Source organism: Hipposideros armiger, unplaced genomic scaffold (genome assembly GCF_001890085.2).
Source record: "Hipposideros armiger isolate ML-2016 unplaced genomic scaffold, ASM189008v1 scaffold_292, whole genome shotgun sequence".
NCBI classification, from domain to species: Eukaryota; Metazoa; Chordata; class Mammalia; order Chiroptera; family Hipposideridae; genus Hipposideros; species Hipposideros armiger.
This window is the reverse complement of record NW_017731642.1, coordinates 1,648,038-1,667,076: the sequence shown is the minus strand read 5'-3', so window position 1 is coordinate 1,667,076 and position 19,039 is coordinate 1,648,038. Positions and strand designations below refer to the sequence as shown.

At 36.1% G+C, this 19,039-nt stretch overlaps 1 protein-coding gene across 2 annotated transcripts in view; it reads left to right on the top strand.

The window, feature by feature from the left end:
• The first annotated feature begins 264 nt into the window (after positions 1–264).
• SESN1 (sestrin 1) overlaps positions 265–19,039 on the top strand; it is a 103,817-nt gene continuing 85,042 nt past the window's right edge. Inside the window, exon 1 of one of the 2 annotated variants that reach the window (XM_019658984.1) lies at positions 265–998. In XM_019658984.1, coding sequence (XP_019514529.1) covers positions 720–998 — 279 coding nt within the window. In that variant the 5' untranslated portion in view covers positions 265–719. The remainder of the gene's footprint in view (positions 999–19,039) is intronic. The other variant, XM_019658986.1, reaches the window with a different exon arrangement.

Genomic DNA, 19,039 nt, shown 5'->3' with positions numbered 1-19,039 from the left:
GCGTCTGGTTCAGCGGGCAGCGAGCGAGGACGCAGCGATCGGGAAAGAAACGGCGTCTGCCAGGGGTTCCGGAACCAACAAGGCCGCAGCACTTTCCTGTAACGACGCCGCCGAGACAGCAGCTGCTGGAGGCTGCTGCCTCCGGGGCACGCCTGGATCTCCGGCCGCGGCGGCCAGTGAGCCACGGTTCCGCGACTGTGTCCAGCCAGCCGCTGAGGCGCAGGGAGGAGCTGCGGAGGGCGGGGATTGGTGCCGGAGGAGGGGCGGAGTGGGAGCGCTCCCGAGAACCCTGAGGCTGCACAGACAAATAAACCCGAATGGCTGGAGGGCGTTCAACTGTTACCAGCCTTTTGGGGCAGAGCACGGATTTGACAGCTCCACAACGTGAGGATATCCGCTGACCCCGCGAGACGGAGAACACTTCCCTGTCCAGCAAAGCCAGCACTGTAAGGTTTCAACTTTCCAACTCTTTTTTAAGTCTCCGACCAGAAGACTGCCCCTTCGTGTAGGAGAGGGTGAGGTCTACCTTGCAGATCGTTTGAAAGCCATCAATATAAAACACTTCGGGTTCCAAATGCCACCCAGACGTGTGTTTTCATGACGATTCGATTTCCCTGATTTTTATTCTTACATTTCTTGTTCAAAAAACCCTAAGTGCTTTTGGGGACATGCTGAAAGGTAACTGAAGACTGCAAAGAAAAAAAAAATCTCCATTTGTCATGGCTGAAGGAGAGAATGAAGTGAGATGGGATGGACTGTGCAGTAGAGATTCAACTACTAGAGAGACAGCACTGGAAAACATTAGGCAAATTATTTTGAGAAAAACTGAGTATCTTCGTTCGGTGAAAGAGACACCTTATTGTCCATCAGACGGGCTTTCAAATGCTGTTTCTTTGGATGGGTTGAATAAGCTTCTTGCTCATCTGCTTATGCTTTCTAAGAGGTGTCCCTTTAAAGATGTAAGAGAGAAAAGTGAGTTTATTTTGAAGAGCGTCCAGGTAAGGAAGAGCATTATAATTAAAACTGTCTGTCTAATACAGTAAAATTTTACTTGCACTTAAATTCACTTTAATAGGTTGTTATGTGAACTCTTACTATGAATTCACTCTACATCTTAAATTTAGAGTGTTTTGTAAAACATTGAATTTGGGGCCAAAGTTGTACAAGATGAACTAAAATAAAAGCAATTTTCGAATATAAGTAAACAAGTATTGTCTTTCTAGAGAGTTTTAACAGACACTACATTCCTCCTAGAAAAAAATATGTGAGTTACAGTTAGTTGCAAGTAAAGACTGACTTTTCCTTATAATCATTTTTACATGTTATTGGGAAATGTAGCTAGTATGCTTTTTACATTATTACAACCAGTGCTCTGTGTGGAATGTTTCACATTTAAAAGCCTCCAAAATGATAAAGGATATTAAGTGTTCCCTTGTTAGCTTGTTCAAGATAATTGGTGAAACAATTTTCCGTTTCTCTTGAAAACAAAACAAAAAAAATCCAGGATCTGTTGTCTAAGCGCAACCTTTCTTTAAAAAAAAAGAAAGAAAAAAGAATTATTAATACACAAAATAATAAAAGCTAATGTTATAAAAGAGCTGAAATCTTCAGATTTAAAAGTTGGAACAAGGTGGAATATATGATAGAAACACTTTTATGGTCAATTATTCAACCAGCTTTCTCTTTGTTTGCTTAAGTTTCTTTTTTTTCCCTTTACATACCTATTTCAATTGTGAGTGCAACAGGTTAAACATAGTTTCCCTCTTGTTTTGTACATGATTTATCCCATTTTGTTAGATTTATTAATATGGTTCTTTTTTAAGAGGTTGTTTTTAGATATTAATAATGCTCAATAACACTATTTGCTTCTCAGTCTAAATTACTCAATCCACACGTGTTGTTCAAAGTCTAATGTGAGTTTTTTAAATTTATGATTTTCTTGGGTATACATATGGAAGTTAAGAGGACAGCTTTTCTGTTCTGGCTTGAATTTAGTTTAAAGCAATAGGAAAATAATCGTGTCCATAAAATGAAGACTCTTTAAGATCTTGGGATATTTTTTCTTACAGGCACTTTGGAAATAATCATTACAATTCATTTATCCAGGTTTACCAGAGAGGAATTAATTTTCTAGATACCTAAAGTTTACCCTTTTAAGCATCAAAATTATTTCTCTATCGTATAGACTATAGTGACTACAACAGTCTTTTTTTGTAGCGTGGTCATCATTATGCACATCAAGTACTGTAGCAGAGCTAAGGGTGGAGTGTATAAGACTATATGATCCATGTTTTTTGAATTTTTGTGTTCAGTTTTTATGGTTTTCCTGTTCCTTTCTTTGCTGTTAGTATACTTCACTTTGGTTTCTTTTTGAACCTTTCAATTTGCTGCTTATTTATGTTAGAATGGGAAACCAGATAACCAATTTTATTAAGAGTTATAATGAAAACAGAAGTAATTAGGCCCTGGGGAGTACAGGGTCAAAGGACTGTAATATAATGGTAAGTAAATGGGTACTGGAGTCAGATAGCCTTGGGTCAAATTATACTCCTTTATTAATGTACCACATAACCATGGACAAGTTACTTAACTTGTTTTAGTTTGGATTTCCACATCTATAGAATGGGAATTAATAACAGAGCTGTTGTGAAAATTAAATGTGATATATAGTGCCCCAGTATATAGTGGATGCTGCTCTCCCCTTTCATAAGTGAAATACATGGACTTTGTGATATATATTTCAAGACTCATTCATTCTGCAAAACAATTCAAGAATCTACTCTATTGTAAAGGCTTGCCATAGATTTATACCCTCTTTTTCATCTTTACATCTATTGCACTTTATTCCTGCAATAGATGCACTTTGCTTATACTTGCTTATATTGTGCTATAATCATGCCTACGTGGGAGGGTTGTAAGTTCTCAAAAGTATTGGCTGGGACCTGGAAGGTACTAAATAAATATCAAGTGGATGAACAAATTTATATTTGGCTTCTTTTTGTTTCTTATCAGTCTGAAGAGACAAAGTTACTAAATTAGGGAGTTTCCATCCCCATATCATCAGTCATGCCTTCCTTTAACAAATATTTATGGAACCCCAGGTGAATGCTCTTCTAAGAACTGGGAACCAGTGGTGAACAATTTTGACAGTCTACTGAAGTGAGACAGATTATAAAGAAGTAAACAATGTAATTTTAGATAGTAAGGGAAGACTTTCTTGAAGAGATGACATTTAAGCAGAGATTTGATGAATGTATAAATGTTATCCTGGCAAAAATGAGACTTTTGAGGGAGACATTCCAGGCATAGGGAACAATATGTCTGGAGGCCTCATGGCCAAAAAGAGCAGATGAGTTCTCAGAACTGAAAGTAAAGCAGTGTGGTTGGAGCATACAGGATGAGGGGAGTGTGAAAGCTTAAGCACATGCTCTGGAGTCAGGCCTGACCCCAACACTTTATTAGCTCTACAACCTTAGGTAAATTACATAATCTCTCCTTGACTCAGTTTTCTCATCTGAAAAATGAGGAGAATGCTAATAGTTCCTGCCTCACAATGAGAATAAAATGAAATAATGCTTGCGAAGCATAGCACTGTCCCTAGCACATTAGAAACGCTCAGTTTGGAATTCTGTTTTTAGGCAGCCAGATAATAGAGAATCTTGTAAGCCATGTTAAGAGTTGTGAACTTTATCCTAGGAACAATGGGAAGCCTGTGAGGGGTTTTGAGCAAGATGGTGACATGATCCATGGTTTATCAGAAGGCTCCCTTTGGAAACAAAGAATGGATTTCAGGGGTCAGGAGTGGATGTGCAACATCAGTTGGGCGGTTGTCCATTTATCCAAAGCAAAAATGATGGTGAAGTAGGATATAGTGGAAAAAAGTGAATGAGTTTGGGAGATAGCTAGGAGTTAGAAACCATAGGATGTAGTGTTTAATTGGATCTAGGAGATGAAGAAAATTATATCATTTCCTGAGACAGAAGAGTGGTAGAGGGTCAGTTTATGGGGAATGATGAATTCTATTTAAGACATATTGAGATTACTATTGCCTATGTTACATCCTATTAGAAATAGCTCCTGAAGGGATTTCTGCCCCTACTACCGCTGTTCTGGTTCTGCCATTGTTCTCTCTCACTTCTCCAGACTTAACCCATCCTCGACCTTTATACCCATCCTCCATGTAACTACAGAACCATTTATCTAAAATGAAAATCTGACCAAAAGTCTGCCTAAAATCCTTTAAAATAGGGTGGAATCTAAAGAATTTCAGCATCAGTCTGGCTTCTACCTACTGCTTTCCCTCACTGCCCTCCACCCACATCCTCACTGCTCACACTCTAGCATCAGACTCACAAGGGAAACCAAATAATTCAAATTGTAGCACTCCATAATGCTTTTTGCTATTCATTAGTAAAGCAGCAAAGCTGAGTGAAGTGCATTTGCAATTCCTTCAACTGTTCCTGAAGATCCTAATTCTATAATATAGTTCCGCTCAGAGAACTGTAGTCAGTTAGGGAGACATGGTGGGACAATGGTAGGATGAATTCAACTTAAAATGACTAAATCTGTAAAAAAATTGGCACATTGGGAGATAGGATTATGTTTGTATTCCTGTTCTCAATTTATTGATTTCATGACCATATACTTAAATCTGTTCAACACATTTTTGAGACCTTTTCTCTGTCAGCACTGTACTTGGGACTGGAAGATAAGTAAGATTTGTTCCCTGCTTTTGAGGAAATTCTTCTATTCTCATAGGAGGCTTAATTTGCATTGTTTGTTTTTAAATTAACCCTGTAATACCTTTTTATATGATTGATTCCCTAAACAAAGGCACAGAAGTGATAACACTGACCCAGTGTACTAATATAGTTGGCTGGTGAACTATATAGTCTTGATGATGCATGGTAATTAAGGGGGGAGATATGAGTGTATGTACATACATCAAACGGTTTTGAGGAGTATCCAAAATAGCCAAGGACTTTTCCAAGAATGGTCATTTGATAATTTTCATTTTCCTCTGCAAATGTCTGAAAGTAATTTGGCTTAAGATAGAAAATTTAGACCAAGTAACGAAGTATTTATCTTGGTTAAGTGGGATGGAGGAGGCTTTCCTTTAGCGAAGTGATTGTTACCCCCTAGTGAAAAATGAAACTTTAGCTGTTGGGAATGGTGCACATTTATAGTTGTTATAGTTCCAGTTGGATTATCCAGTTGGTCTCCAATAGGGGAATATATAATATGTAGGTTTAACAATAAGAAGTTTACTATTTGGCACAATAAGTCTGTAGGTTGGGCAATTTCAAGCTTGATTGATTCATTAACTGAACTACGTTACCTTTTTGCCTTCCATCTCTTTGTTCTTTCCTCAATATAGCAACTACTGTCTCCATTCATGGTTGCAGTGTTGCTACAGGCATCATGACCATCTGCAGCTAAGAAGAGTTTCTTCCCGAGTGTCTATCAAGGAAGAAAAGCTTTCCCCGGAAATCCTCCAGCAGATTTCCTCTTAGTTTCTATTGACCAGGGTTGGGTAGCATGCCCTTTTCTAAGCCAGTCATTGGCAAGGAAATTGGGCATTCTACATTTGGTTTGGACTAATCCACATTTAGCCCCTAAGAGCCAGGAGAGCCCAGGAGAGAAATTCTTGAACAAAGACTTTCTGTTGGTGGGCCAGCCGAGTGGCTCCGTTGGTTAAGAGCTCGCTCAAGAGTGTGAGCTCTGAGCAACAGCAGTTCGGTGCCCAAGCTGAGCTGCCACTGAGCTTCCAACAGGTGGCAGGAGGGCTCAGCTAAAAAAACCTCAATAATAATAATAATAATAATAATAATAATAATTTCTGTTGGTGAGGAAGAAGGATAGAAGGCAATCAGGTTTAGTCAGAGGCTGCCATTAAAACTGCTCTTATATCTAACTAGATAATATATTGTTTTGCTCTAGTTATTTAGATTCTACTCCATTAGAAATATAATTATTTTTTATAATGATGCTATAAAATATAACATAACAAGTTAGGGACATTGTAGAACCAGATTTGGCCTTTTTAAATGATTGTTTTGATTTCTTTTTTACTGCCAAAAGTTTAAGGTCGTGCATCTCAAATATTCACTGCTGACTCTTAGATATCACATAAACATTGATATATCTTAGATAACTTAGATATGAGAGCCCTCTTTCAGTATTTACACAAGCTTCTCTCTTCTATGTCCACTATTTTCTAGCCTTTCATATTTTATTGACACACTGAGAACTCAGTCCCTTTCCCTCAGAAGCCTCTTGGCTTCTCTACTCAGTGCTTCCTCTCATTCCTATCTTTGACCACTTCCTTTTCTTGCTTTTGAGCTCAGAGGAGAACACTATTTACCCTCAGGTTGTCTGGCTTGTTTGAATGGAAGATGTGAAGAAAGTAAAGGCAAATCTTTAACTTTATTTTTTCTAAATGGTTTGAAATCGAAGTAAAGAGCCTATCTTTATTTTTTACCTGCTGGCTTACATGATGAATTGTAACTGCACTATCTACTCTCAGTGTCCTCTTTATAACATGTAAAGACATCCTGTCCTCTTGTTTTGTTTTGACTTTTCAGAAAGATTGAAACTAACAGGGATACATTATTATTTTTTAATTTTCAGATTTTAAATATTTTATTCCTTGTACAGTGCCCCCAAATTGTCTCTATCATGAAAAAACAAACAAACAAATCAACAAAATCCAGAATGATTAATTTAAAAAATATTTTTCTAATGTAGTTACTGTTTGGTTTATAAATGGGATGTACTGTTTTTGTAGGAAAATGGGATGTTAAACACTTATTAGATTTCAACTTAAGGTAATGGGTTCACAATATCATGGAGGACCCACTATTTTTAATTTTTTTTTTAAGATTTTGGGGAATTGGGGGAGGGAAACAGCGTTGGGGAATTGGGGAAGGGGAACAGACAAGTTGCTGTCCTTTTGTTCTTCACTCTAGTTGTGGAGGACATTGCTTCACAGGCCCATGTTGGTATTATCATTGCGCTCTTCCTGGGTGAGGCAGATCGGTCACCGGCCACTGGATAGCCGCTCATGGCGGCTCATGGCAGCTCACGCCGGCTGCTGGCCACTCACGGTAGCTTTACAGCAGCCCACTGCAGCCCCACTGCAGCCTACGCCGTTTTCGTCGCAGTCGACTCATGGCAGCTCAGCTCCAGGTTGAGCTGTTGTTCACCATCTTAGCTGTAGAGGGCGCAGCGTCCCAGGCCCTCATATGTGGGATCCGAACCCTGGCCCTGCTGCTCAGGGCTGGTGTCCCAAGCCAGCTCTTTACCAACGCGCCACTCAGCCAGCCCAAGGACCTGCTATTAAATAATAGTTTAGTTTAATTAGAATGTTTTCATCTTTAACACTTTTGTGCCCTTAAAATGTTATACAGATCATTTATGGAATAAAATAATTAGAAAGTAAGTATACTGTTCTCTTTGTTTAGAGTTATATTTTCCTTTTGGTAAGCCATTAGAAAATTGCAGGATATCTTTTAACCATTTGAATAGGTAATAAATTAATAACTCAAACAGCTAACTTAAGGTTTGTTGAAACTTTGACCTGACAAAAAGTAGCTGTGGAATCTTGGGTATAATAAAGGACTATTAATCACTTAAAACTTTGATACAACAGGGTCCTATATGTGTTATGTCTTAATCATAAAGAATTTTCATATTTAAAAACAGACAATATGTATGTGTGGCAAATTGGCATGGACTGGAGGAACTATAGACACGGGAAAACTTAGAATTTATGGAAGGATGGGAGATGCTGGGGGGGGGGTACAGTGCTTAAAATGCATAGAAGGATGAAAGTACTGTGGGAAATACATCGGTACCCAGCAAGCCTTGTCACCAATTTTAATCTCTTGCTTATCACAATTTCTTAAATCAGTCTATTTTTTTTCACACTGTGGTAAAATATCTACTTTCTTAATGGACATAAATGGAAAATAGGATTTACTTTGACCCACCTTTTCTAGATCACATTTATTACATTAAGTTTGAGATTAGACCTTAGTTGACCTTGAAGAAATTACCTAGTACTTTAATTATGCTGGCACAGTATACTTGGGGGCATGTGAGTGTTCTTCAGACTATTTGATGATTGTATTGCTAGGGGTACAGGGCTGACTAGAAATTTAAGTATGAAAACCTAAGCTAGATATCACACTATGGGAATTTCATGCTTTGCTTTTTTTTTTTTTCCTGTTGGTTACTATACCAAGTTAAACTAGTGTCGATAAAGATACATTCACCAAAACGTTTGTGCATAGAAAAAACTCTTTTAAAGATGCTTGTTGAAAAAAAAAAGCTTTTTCACTGGAAATACTTAGGGAGTTTTTGTAGGATAACAATTAGGACCATTTATTGGATTTTTCCCAGTTGCCATTTTTATTGTTAAAAGTCTGTGTATTCCTAGTAGACTGTCACAATTTGTGATATGTCTTAATTTATAAGGAAAAAACTCAAGTGAAATTTGGCAACACAAATTATCTGCCTTCTCATGCTCTAATCTCTTTTATATAGAGAAAAATTCAATTAAATTGCAATGAAATATGGAATTACCTTAGAAACAAGAGTTACTTTTATTTTACTATTTTATTTAAATCTCACCCTATTTTTAATTAAAAAGGGAAAGGTCTTCATAGATTTATAAATTATTACTTATATTATAAAATTATCTGAAGGTAAGTTCCTAAGCTTTTAAACCATACTAAAGGGAAATAAAATTTATGGTGTTTTGTGAGTCATATTACCCAAATCAACTTTAATATATACATATTCATTAAATGAATAATATTCATTTAGTCTTTTAACTTAGTTGTTTAAATTGACAAGCTAATATATATATAATTTTTTAAAAATTAGCTAGGATAGTTTGTCAATTCTATGTGTAATATTCAGTAAAGTCTAATTAGAATCTTAGTTTATTTACACCACCAAAAGTGAGCATTTACTGTTTTGATACTTCAGTGTTTGACAAGCATTGCACACTCATATTTAAATTTTACATGATTTCATTTTCTAGCAAGTTGGCAGGTGTTAGCTGTCTATAATTATAACTGAGTAATTTTTCAAATGCTATTCATAGCCTAAACACAGCAAGAAATTCTTCCGATCATGTGATAAAGACCAAACATTGCAAAATAGTGGTAGAGTTACATGGTACTGAAGGACATATTTAAGAGAAGCCTTTCTAAAGTAAAAAGTGATTTAAATGACAGGGAGACAGGTTTCCTCACAAATTAAGGTCTCTCAAAGTCATTGATAGTTATTACACCTCACCAAATTAAGGTGTGTCTACTTTCTCTACTAACAAGTAATGTATACCTTGGAACACTTAAATCATAAAATATAATCTAAATTTATTCAGTTTTGTTGATGAGAGAGCTTCTGAGTATAAGAAATAATTGAAATTTTATTGAAACAGTATAGATTTTACCACTGAGCCTAGTGAATTATTTCTTCTCATTATATTCATTAGGTATTTGTTGTGTGCCTACTGTATGCCAAACACTATGCTTATCTATCTTTTGATATGTGAAAAGAAAGGCTGTAAGTTTCACTTAATTTTAATGATTCTACTTAAAATCAAGAGAAGCTTGTGTTTTATTTTTCTTGATTTATTTTCTAACCATCTATTCTAAATATACAATCTCACATTGACTAGAGATACAACTTCAGAATGATTTAAAGATCTTGTTAGAGATTTTTTACCAGCCATATCTTTATGAATAAATTAACCTCTAGGCTCAGTTTCCTCATTTGTGAAGTAACATAATTTTATTATCTACTTTGTGATGTGATTATAAAAATTAAAGATCATATTGGTAAAGCATTTAGTAAACTTCAATATACTATACAAATTTAATTGTGAACAAACTCTGAAACTTACTTATCTGTAAATTGAGGATAATAATACCAATCTCACAGGGTAGTTTTGAGAATTAAATTACATGAAAAGCATGTAGAAGTTGGCTTGGTACATAGTAAGTGCTCAATAAATACTGGCGATGATGATGATGATGATGATGATGATGATGAAGATGATGAACTTGATTGATCTAGGTCATTTAGATAAGGAGTCAAACTCCAAACTAGCATTTAGGAATTTTATGTTTAGAGTTTTTATGTAACTGACTTGACTACATCCCACACCTTGTATCCACATGTACTAACACACCGAATTGCCTTTTGTACACTAAATTTTTATATATTAGCTGATTAATGAGGATGACCAACTTTATCATGGGATTCTTCTAATCAGCCACTGCCCCAGGGTAAGTGTTGGACTTGCTCAGAGGTTTGCCCTAGGAGTGGTGGCAGATATGTAGCATTCCCTCCTTGGGGATGCCATACAATTCTGGTATGTCTGCATGGTACCAGCAGGGAGGGATTGTAAGCAGGCAGCTGCATGTGTCACCCAGGTGGTCAAGTGCACACGGACAGGTCCATGGCCAAGGCCTGTATCTGGACAGTGTTAGAGGATAATGGTTAAAACCATGGGCTTTGGAGTCAGTGAGACCTGGCTTTAAGTCCTGCTCTGCCCAGCTCTGACCTTGAGCACATTGCATAACCTCCTTAAGTCTCAGTTCTCTCACAGAAGTTCTGAGGATTAAGTGAAGTAACATGTGCAATGCTTACTGGAGCCCAGTAAGCTTTCAGTGAATGTTAACGATTAGTATTCTGTTCTGCCCACACAGTGCAATGGGGAGAGGAGATGGAAAGTTGAGCCCTCTGGGCAACTGGGAAGGTTTTCACCTACTTTCCAGATTCCCCAGCCTGAGGGAATAGCACCTCTAGGAACCAAATTAAGGATTTTATAAATATTATTGCAATATTTTAGCTCTCTGGGAACTGGATTTCTCCCCTGATGTGTTAGTCTGTTATTCCACTTATGAACATTTGACTTTCAAATACGCCTTCAGGGACACATAATACAGGAAAGTAAATGATGGGTTGGATGCCAGTTTTGTCAGTAAGCAACTGAAGCCTCTGTGCTGGGTGGATTCATGTCTGATACTTCAGGCAAGTTATCTACTGCAGAGACTGCTTGCCTTAAACTCTACTGAGGAGATTAGAGCTGTGCTCTCAGTGTTCCTACTCTGCTTCCACCAATGGGAGCCTAATGTATTAAGCAGAAAGCCCCAAACAATCCTTTCACTCTTGCCAAATAACTGGCCCAGCCTAGACAGCCGATATGATTAAGAACAAAGTAACTAAGCAAAGATTACATTGTCAAAAAGATACCCCATAAGAGGTAACAGGGCTTGAAGAGATTTTGTACTATGTTTGACTTGTTGAATTTGCTTGATTGTGTGTGGCAGGTTTCTTTGGGGCTCCTCCGGTGCGCCCATGCCTGCCCCCCTTATAATCTGCCATGACATTGGAATCAAGTTATCTTAAGTCATCTTCAGCAGTCTCTTAATCGTTCTAGTTCTGTAGAATGTATACTTTTGAATGTGATAAGAATAGGCATTCTGTATGTGAAGTCTAATTCTTAGCCCTTTTCATATATTAATCTATTCAATCTTCACAGCAACACTCTAAGAGTATGTATTATTGTCCCCATTTTATGTATCAGAAAAAAATCAAGGCCCATGTAGGTTAAATAACTTGCCCAAGATATTATTGCTAGTAAGAGGGGGAGCTAGGTTTCAAACCCAGGCTGTGAGACTCCATAGCCCACACTTTTCCACCTTTATACTGCATGATCTGAATAAAAATTTAATATATGGTTCCTAACAGTGAAAATATATGTTACTTTCTTTTCCAAATTATTTTTCCTTCAGGATGAAATGTACAACTTTGGTATTTCTAGGGGAAACCACATTTTCAGATGTTATTAAATTACATATCAAATTCTCATTTAAACCCTCACCCATCTCAAAATTGCATTTGAACTCTGTCAAATCTTTGCCTTTCGCTGTGGTGTTTTAATTTTCATTATGCTGTCATTATAAATTTCAGCTGATTTCAAGGTGGCTCTATACGTGTGATCTTGGAAATAAGGTATAGAAAAGGCTCTTCTTTGCATTAAGAAATTCCAAGTAAGATGATTTCTTTAGTGAACTGCCTAAAAGAAAATTTGGTATATTTCCATGAGTAATAGAGTCAAGATTAGCTTTGAATGTTAAAAGAGCATTCTCCTAGCTAGTTCATTGTTGCCATGACAGTGTTGGCAGTGCGAGTGTTGTAGTAACTCTTTGCAATGATCTTATTTTAGACCCTAACGTTTGCAGTGCCGAACATCCCCTTCCCTGCCCTACAAGTAACTCTAGTGGAAAAGTACTGGTTTTATAACTGGCTTCTGGCTTTGTAACTGAAAGACTGTACTATTGTGGGCTTAAAAAAAATAGTGTAGGAGTGTTGAGTATTTTTCCTGTGGATTATGAATGTTTGAAATTTCCCAAAATATGGTATTACATTACATGTCATACAGTAAGTTGTTTACTGCTATAAAGAAAAGGGGCCTCAATTGTCTTTTTAGAAATCAAGCCCAGATTGTATCATACATTAAGCTCCTATAGAAATCATTTTTCCATCTGTGTGTGTCCTGTGCATATTTTAAAGTCTTTGGATTCTTTATGTTATTATGGAAAATTATCATTAGAACCATAAATGATTGTGTTTAAACATTGTAGAAAAGTACTTTTTTCTTGTCCTTTCCATAATTCAACATTTATTTGGTCAAATTGGAACATTTTAATCTTGATTTCTTAAATTGTGAACTAAAGTTATATAATGATTTTAAGAAACTACCCAGTTTGAACTGTGTACTTAAACTAACATAATTATTGACGTGTTTTTAAACTTTGTTGCTTATATGTTATAAATTAGATTTTAAAATACTTCATTGATATTTTCTAACTGTAAATCTAGTTATAACTATACTGTTAAGTACAGATATTTTCAAACTCATAGTAGTGCCATTTTGTATACTTTGCATACCATTTGTTAGGTCAGATTTTTGGTATCTATGGCATGTGCATTAAAAATCAAATATAACATGAGGAAACAAAATGATTTTGGCAACAAACCTTGTCAAAGAAGTTGGAAAATTTAATCCTATACTTACTTCATTAGTGACAACTGCTACAAATTATTATATTTGCATTTTTCCTAAATGCTGCATTAAAAACTTAGTTTATCTCCCTTAGATGCCAAAGCTATAAACAAATCTTGCACAGTTGGGCCTGTAGTGAGTAATGGAATATGGATACCAAGCAAGCTCTTTTATTTCTTTTTTTTTTTCAGTTTAATGTATAAAAATAATTTTCTTAACAAAAATTTGACCCCAAGCTAGAGTTGTATTTGGCTTTTTCACCAAGCAGTGGGTATTTTTATTTTTTTTTATTTTTTATTTTTTTAAATTCCTTTTAGTACATTTTATTATCTCCTTAGTGGTAATTATTCAGATTAAGAGGTATGTGATTCCAATCTACACTAGTCTTTGATAGCTCCTTGTTTGAATTTGGAAGTAGATGTGAGGTAAAATGTGAAGATTCAAACCTTGAGATAAATATTCTGTCATTTCGATACTACATATTTATATTAAATGCTTTTTATTGTTTGTAATGAAACTATAGTTCTTTTTCCTTTGTTAAAATATTTAATAAGAGTTATTGTTTTTTTTTGTTTTTTTTTTTTCCTGAACCCCACAGCACCTCTAGCTGACCTCCCTCTAAATCTAAGGCTGAAATGAGTATAGTTTTTTAAAGTAAGAATTCATTTAAAATTTTTATTAGTGCCTGACACTGTTCTGGCACTGTGGGGGATATAAAAAGTAGAAGACAAACACTACCCTTAAGAATTTTGCAGTGACTTAGAGGAAAAAATTTAAGATCAAATCAAGACAGTGACTAAAAGTGTTAAATTTTATGGTAATATATTGACAACAGTGTAAGTGTTGGTGGGAGAGTGTGTACATAGTAATTCTACATTTAGGAAATCATCTGAAAAGAGATTTATGTATGATGAGAATTACTAAAGTGCTACTTATGATAAATGTATTTTATATATATGTATTTTTATATATAAGTGGGTAATCTGAATATCCAAAGATTATGGGTTGATGAAATTAAAGAACTATTATACAGTTATTGAAAATTGTTTTAAAATATATCTATAAGAAAAGAAAAAATTATATTATGTGTAAGTGGAAAAGCAGCTTTTAAAGTAGTATGCCAAATATATATATATATATATATATATATATATATATATATATATATACATATATATGTTTTTGTTTTTCTTTACAGAGAGGAGAAAAAGTCAGGAAAGCTACATGCACCAAAATATTAACTGAGCTTCTCTTTTAGAGGTGGGATTATTAGAGATTTTAATTTTCTTTTTGTAATAATCACTAATAAATACTTAATTTTATTGCATGCTTGCTATATGCCAGGTATAATTGTAAGCAGTTTACATATAACATTTGCAAAATTTCACGTGGGTTACAGGTTTTGAGGGAGATATCGTCCCAAAACAAGATAAATATACAAATGTGAATACACTCACTCACTGTAAGATTAAATTAAATTTCTGGTTCATTTAGCCAAGGAAACAGGAACTTCTCAAAAGCTAGACTTTCTCATTGAGAAAAAGCACTTGCAGCCTACCTGGGTGCTACTTTCCATGGCCCCCAGGTCTCCTAAAGGTGAAACTGCTGGTGACAATCATGCCAGATCCACAAAACTCAATTCTTGGGATACTGTTGCCTTTTTATGTTTGGAGTTGCAGTCCACATTCTGAAAGAATTTATACAAACTATGCATTATCTTTGAGGGCTCATTTTCCTGCAGTACCTAATTTTATACTTAACAACATTTCTGTTGTGAGTTTTAGAGATGAGGAAACAGTAACTTAAGTCAAGTACTGAATACTGGGAGTCAGGAGGCATATCTGACTCCAAAAATATGTTCTTAACCACTAATCTTACAGCTCGCTCTCTCTCTCTCTCTCTCTCTCCAGTAAACATGTATTAGTTTTATATTGGAAAAATGACTTAAAATCAATGTGGAAAAATTATGATACATAGAGTGTTAGAGTAATTCAGAGCAAGAAAAGATCAGGATGAGTTGGGATAATAAAAGAAAAGTTAATGGAGCAAATAAATTTAATGTAATAATTAACTTTTCTTTTCAGCTCATCTGTTTGTTTACACAAGTATACACTGCTTCTATCCCCAACATGCCCAAACCAAACCTCTGATGACTGGCTGGAAGCAATGAATGCTCTGTTGTACTTTCCTGCAGATTAAGTTTTGGCCTCATTTTTGTTTCCTTTTTGTGGTCCCCTTTTATTTTCCTTTCACCATCTGTCAGTGCATGTATGAACACGTAACTATGACTTTTATCAAAGCTCCTTCTCACTATAGTGTTGGGCATTATAAATACAACAGTTCCAGTTTGACAGTTTCCATTTGGTAATACCATCATAATTTAAAGATTGAGATGACTAAAAGAAGTTGTAAAAATTACACTAATTAATTGTATTTTAAAACTCATTAAAAATAAGTAGAACTAGGTAGGATCTTCAGTCTTCTCTGATGAATTAACCTTATATCATAAACTAGGGGTGATGCTCAGCCAGTATTCATTGGCACATCAATACTTGTTAAAATACTGAAGTATTTTCTTACCAGCTGGTAAATAGTAAATAGAAACTGCAAAAAGCAATAAAATTAATAATACATAGTCAGGATGGTGGTTTATTGTAGAAACCACACATGCACTTAGGTTCCAAGCTGGTCTGACCACTGAAGCATGGAGATAGGAAGTTTGCTCAGATGTCCTATTATTTACTTCAAATGTTGAAGGTACAGAAACCCTTGGGTGGGAGAGACAGACCAGTCAGGTGACCTGAGGAGAACCTAATCCTAAACCCTCCAAAAAAACAAAAACAAAAACAAAAGTGTGCCAAGGGGAGAATCAGGGTCCAGGCCTGCGTGGTGACTGGGGGACTGACACAAGCCAGAGACAAAGACTCTCTGGGGACAGTCTCTCCGTTGGGCTGGAGCAGCTTTTCTTTGTTTAAGAATTAGTTATCAGTTGCTTCATAACAAATTTGGTGGTTTAAAACAATACACATTTATTATCTCACAGTTTCTGTGCATGAGGAATATATGGGTACAGCTTACCTATGACCTGTGCTTCAGGGTCTTTCATGAGGCTTCAGTTAGGTTGCAGCCAGAACTGTGGTCTCATTTGAAGGCCCAAATTGGAAAGGAGGTGCCTCCAAGCTCTCATGGTTGTTGGCAGGATTTAGTTTCTTGAAGGCTATGGGTTGAGAGCCTCATTTCCCTGCTGGCAGTTGACTGGAGGCTGCCCTCAGTTTCTTGCCATGTGGGTCTCCACACTTGCTTATTCAGAGAAAACACCTAAGAACCAGAGACTAAGTACCAGCAAAAGCGTGCCAGTCAGTCTTTTATAACCTAATCTTGGAAGAGACATGCCATCACTTTTGCCTTAATCTGTTCATTAGTCTAGGTCCAGCCCAGACTCAAGGGGAGCAGATTACACATGGAATGAATACCAGAAGGTGGTGATCACTGGGAACCATTTTAAAAGCATCCGTCTACAACAACATATCTCCTAAAGCTAGGGGTTGGGCAGAGCGGGTCTCCCTGTTTATTGTGAAGAGAGCTGTGATTTAGGTTATGTGCCCAGGAACCTAATTAATGTCTAGAAGAGAGTGTGGTCCAGAACATGACATATGAGCCCAGGCTCTGTCACCAGATAAAGAAGCCTCACACCAGCCTGGCCAGTGGATGCCCTCCCCAGGCCCTGCTCCCTTACCAGCTAGGGCCCACCGAGGCTTAGTTGCAGAGGTCAACCCATCTGCCTCCAGCAGCTTCTTGATCCTTTCTCTCTCTTCTCCACCTTTCCTCATAACTCTTCTGTCCCCCATTATTCCTGTCTGATCCTAGGAATTTCCTACTTTTGATTCTTTGCACTAAAAGTAAAAACATAATTCGCTCAAAAGGTAGGAAGTGACCGACAGCTTTCTTTTCATCGTTCAGTGATTATCTAATGAGCTGTGAATCAAATCTCAGCTGTGTCTATGATTTGAGGGGAAAGTATATTAAAAATAAAGCCCACAACTTTTATGAGCATTCTCAAATGAATAATGAATGAGATTAAACATTATTGCAGATCCAAATTTTTATTCAAATCCCCCAAACTCAAGTTGGCATACTTGACTATCAAGTGGTATCAGAAAGACAACAGATGAAATAATTTATCTTTTTTCATTTTATAAGCCCCAATACTAATGGATTTTGGCTATTGCAGAACCAGGCCAAAGTGATTACATATCTGATAGCAATTAAAAAACAATTTTACCCCACTGAATACAATGTTAAGTTGAGGCTAGGAACGTTGCTGATTTTAGTTTTTAAAAATTATTATTTATAACTTCTCATATTTCATTTTTAATATCTTGGCCAAATATTTTATTAAAATTAAAGTATTTTTCCCATGTATATTTTAAATCTGGGAAATATATATAATCTCCAAGTGCTAACTGTTTATCTCTGGGCTGTGGTTTATGCTTTTCTACACTTCCCCCCACACACACAAATTTTTTTTTTTTTCTTTTTTGGCTGAGCCATCCTCTCTCTGTTGGTAGCTCAGCGGCAGCGGCAGCTCAGCTCGGGCCCATGTGGGACTCGAACTGGCGACCCTGTTGCTCAGAGCTAGGACTCTTGAACGAGCTCTTAGCCAACTAAGCCAGTTGGCCAGCCCCCCAAATTTTTATAATGGGTACTTATAGCTTTTCTAATAAGACCAAAACATGTTATTAAGGAGAAAATAAGTTTAATACACCATTTTCTATTCATAGCAGAATGACCTTTATAGTAAGCATAACTTCAGTATACTCTCTGAAATTATTTCTTCTAATATGGTATACTAATTTTAAAAGCTGCAATTCTTTAATTTCCTTTAGAAATATTTTTCTTTCAAAGACTTTGGTTGCTGTTAGAGCAGATTTTTTTTCTGATGGATTTTGCTTTTTTTTTTTTCCTTTCTTTGTCTTCATACTGGATGAAAATTTCTGCCTAATTCTCAGCTTGTTGTAGCTTCTATGAGCACTAGATGGCACTCTTGCTCAACTGAAATCTAGTTTAGCAATTATATTTTGGTGCTATGGACCTTAGAAGAGTTGGGTGTGCAACTTAAAAAACGCTTATGTATCCATTTTGTTTTAGAGGGAGGGAGTTGGGGAGAAATGGAAAGTTCCCGTTTAAATAGCAGAGTTTAATGGTTCAGTTTTTCCATCTATTCAGAAATCACCATGTTCATAACAATAGTCATTCATTCCATAATTAAGCCCCTACTGTCGTTTTGTTTTGTTTTGTTTTTGTTTTAATGACTGCTATTTGTTTGTTGTTGTTTTTAGCCCCCACTGTCTTTAGGCCCTGTTCAGTGGGCAAAAGAGATAAAAATCACTACCCTCATAGAGCTTACATTCTAGTGCTTGGATTTTTATTCCCTGTCTCATTCTAAGCTGGTACTTGCATTCACCCATTAACTAACCCATTTAATAAGAGGAAACTGAGGCACAGACCAGTTATCTAACTTGCCGCTGTTCACCTAGCTAGTATATGTGACGGAGCTGGGATTCAAACTCAGGCATTTGGTTTCCAGAATTTGTTCTCATAATTTTAACACTATACAGCTTCTCAAAACTAAAGAATATTTTATTATTGATTCTGTTGAATGCAAATAATATAAATTTACCTATTTATTTATAATTGTTCCTAGATCTGTTGAATTAAAATATTATTGCCATTTATATTGAATAAATGCCTATTTTTGTAATGATTCTATAGTCAACTATCATATATTGTCTTAGTTCTTTTAAGATAATGTAGATCAAATCACAAACACAGCTGGCCGTGTTAAAGTATATATTTAAGCATCTTTATAGCCCTTGTATTAGCTATGTAATAATTTGGATATTTTTCAAGGACCAGCGTTGTATTCAACAACATACTTGCTTTAGGCCACTG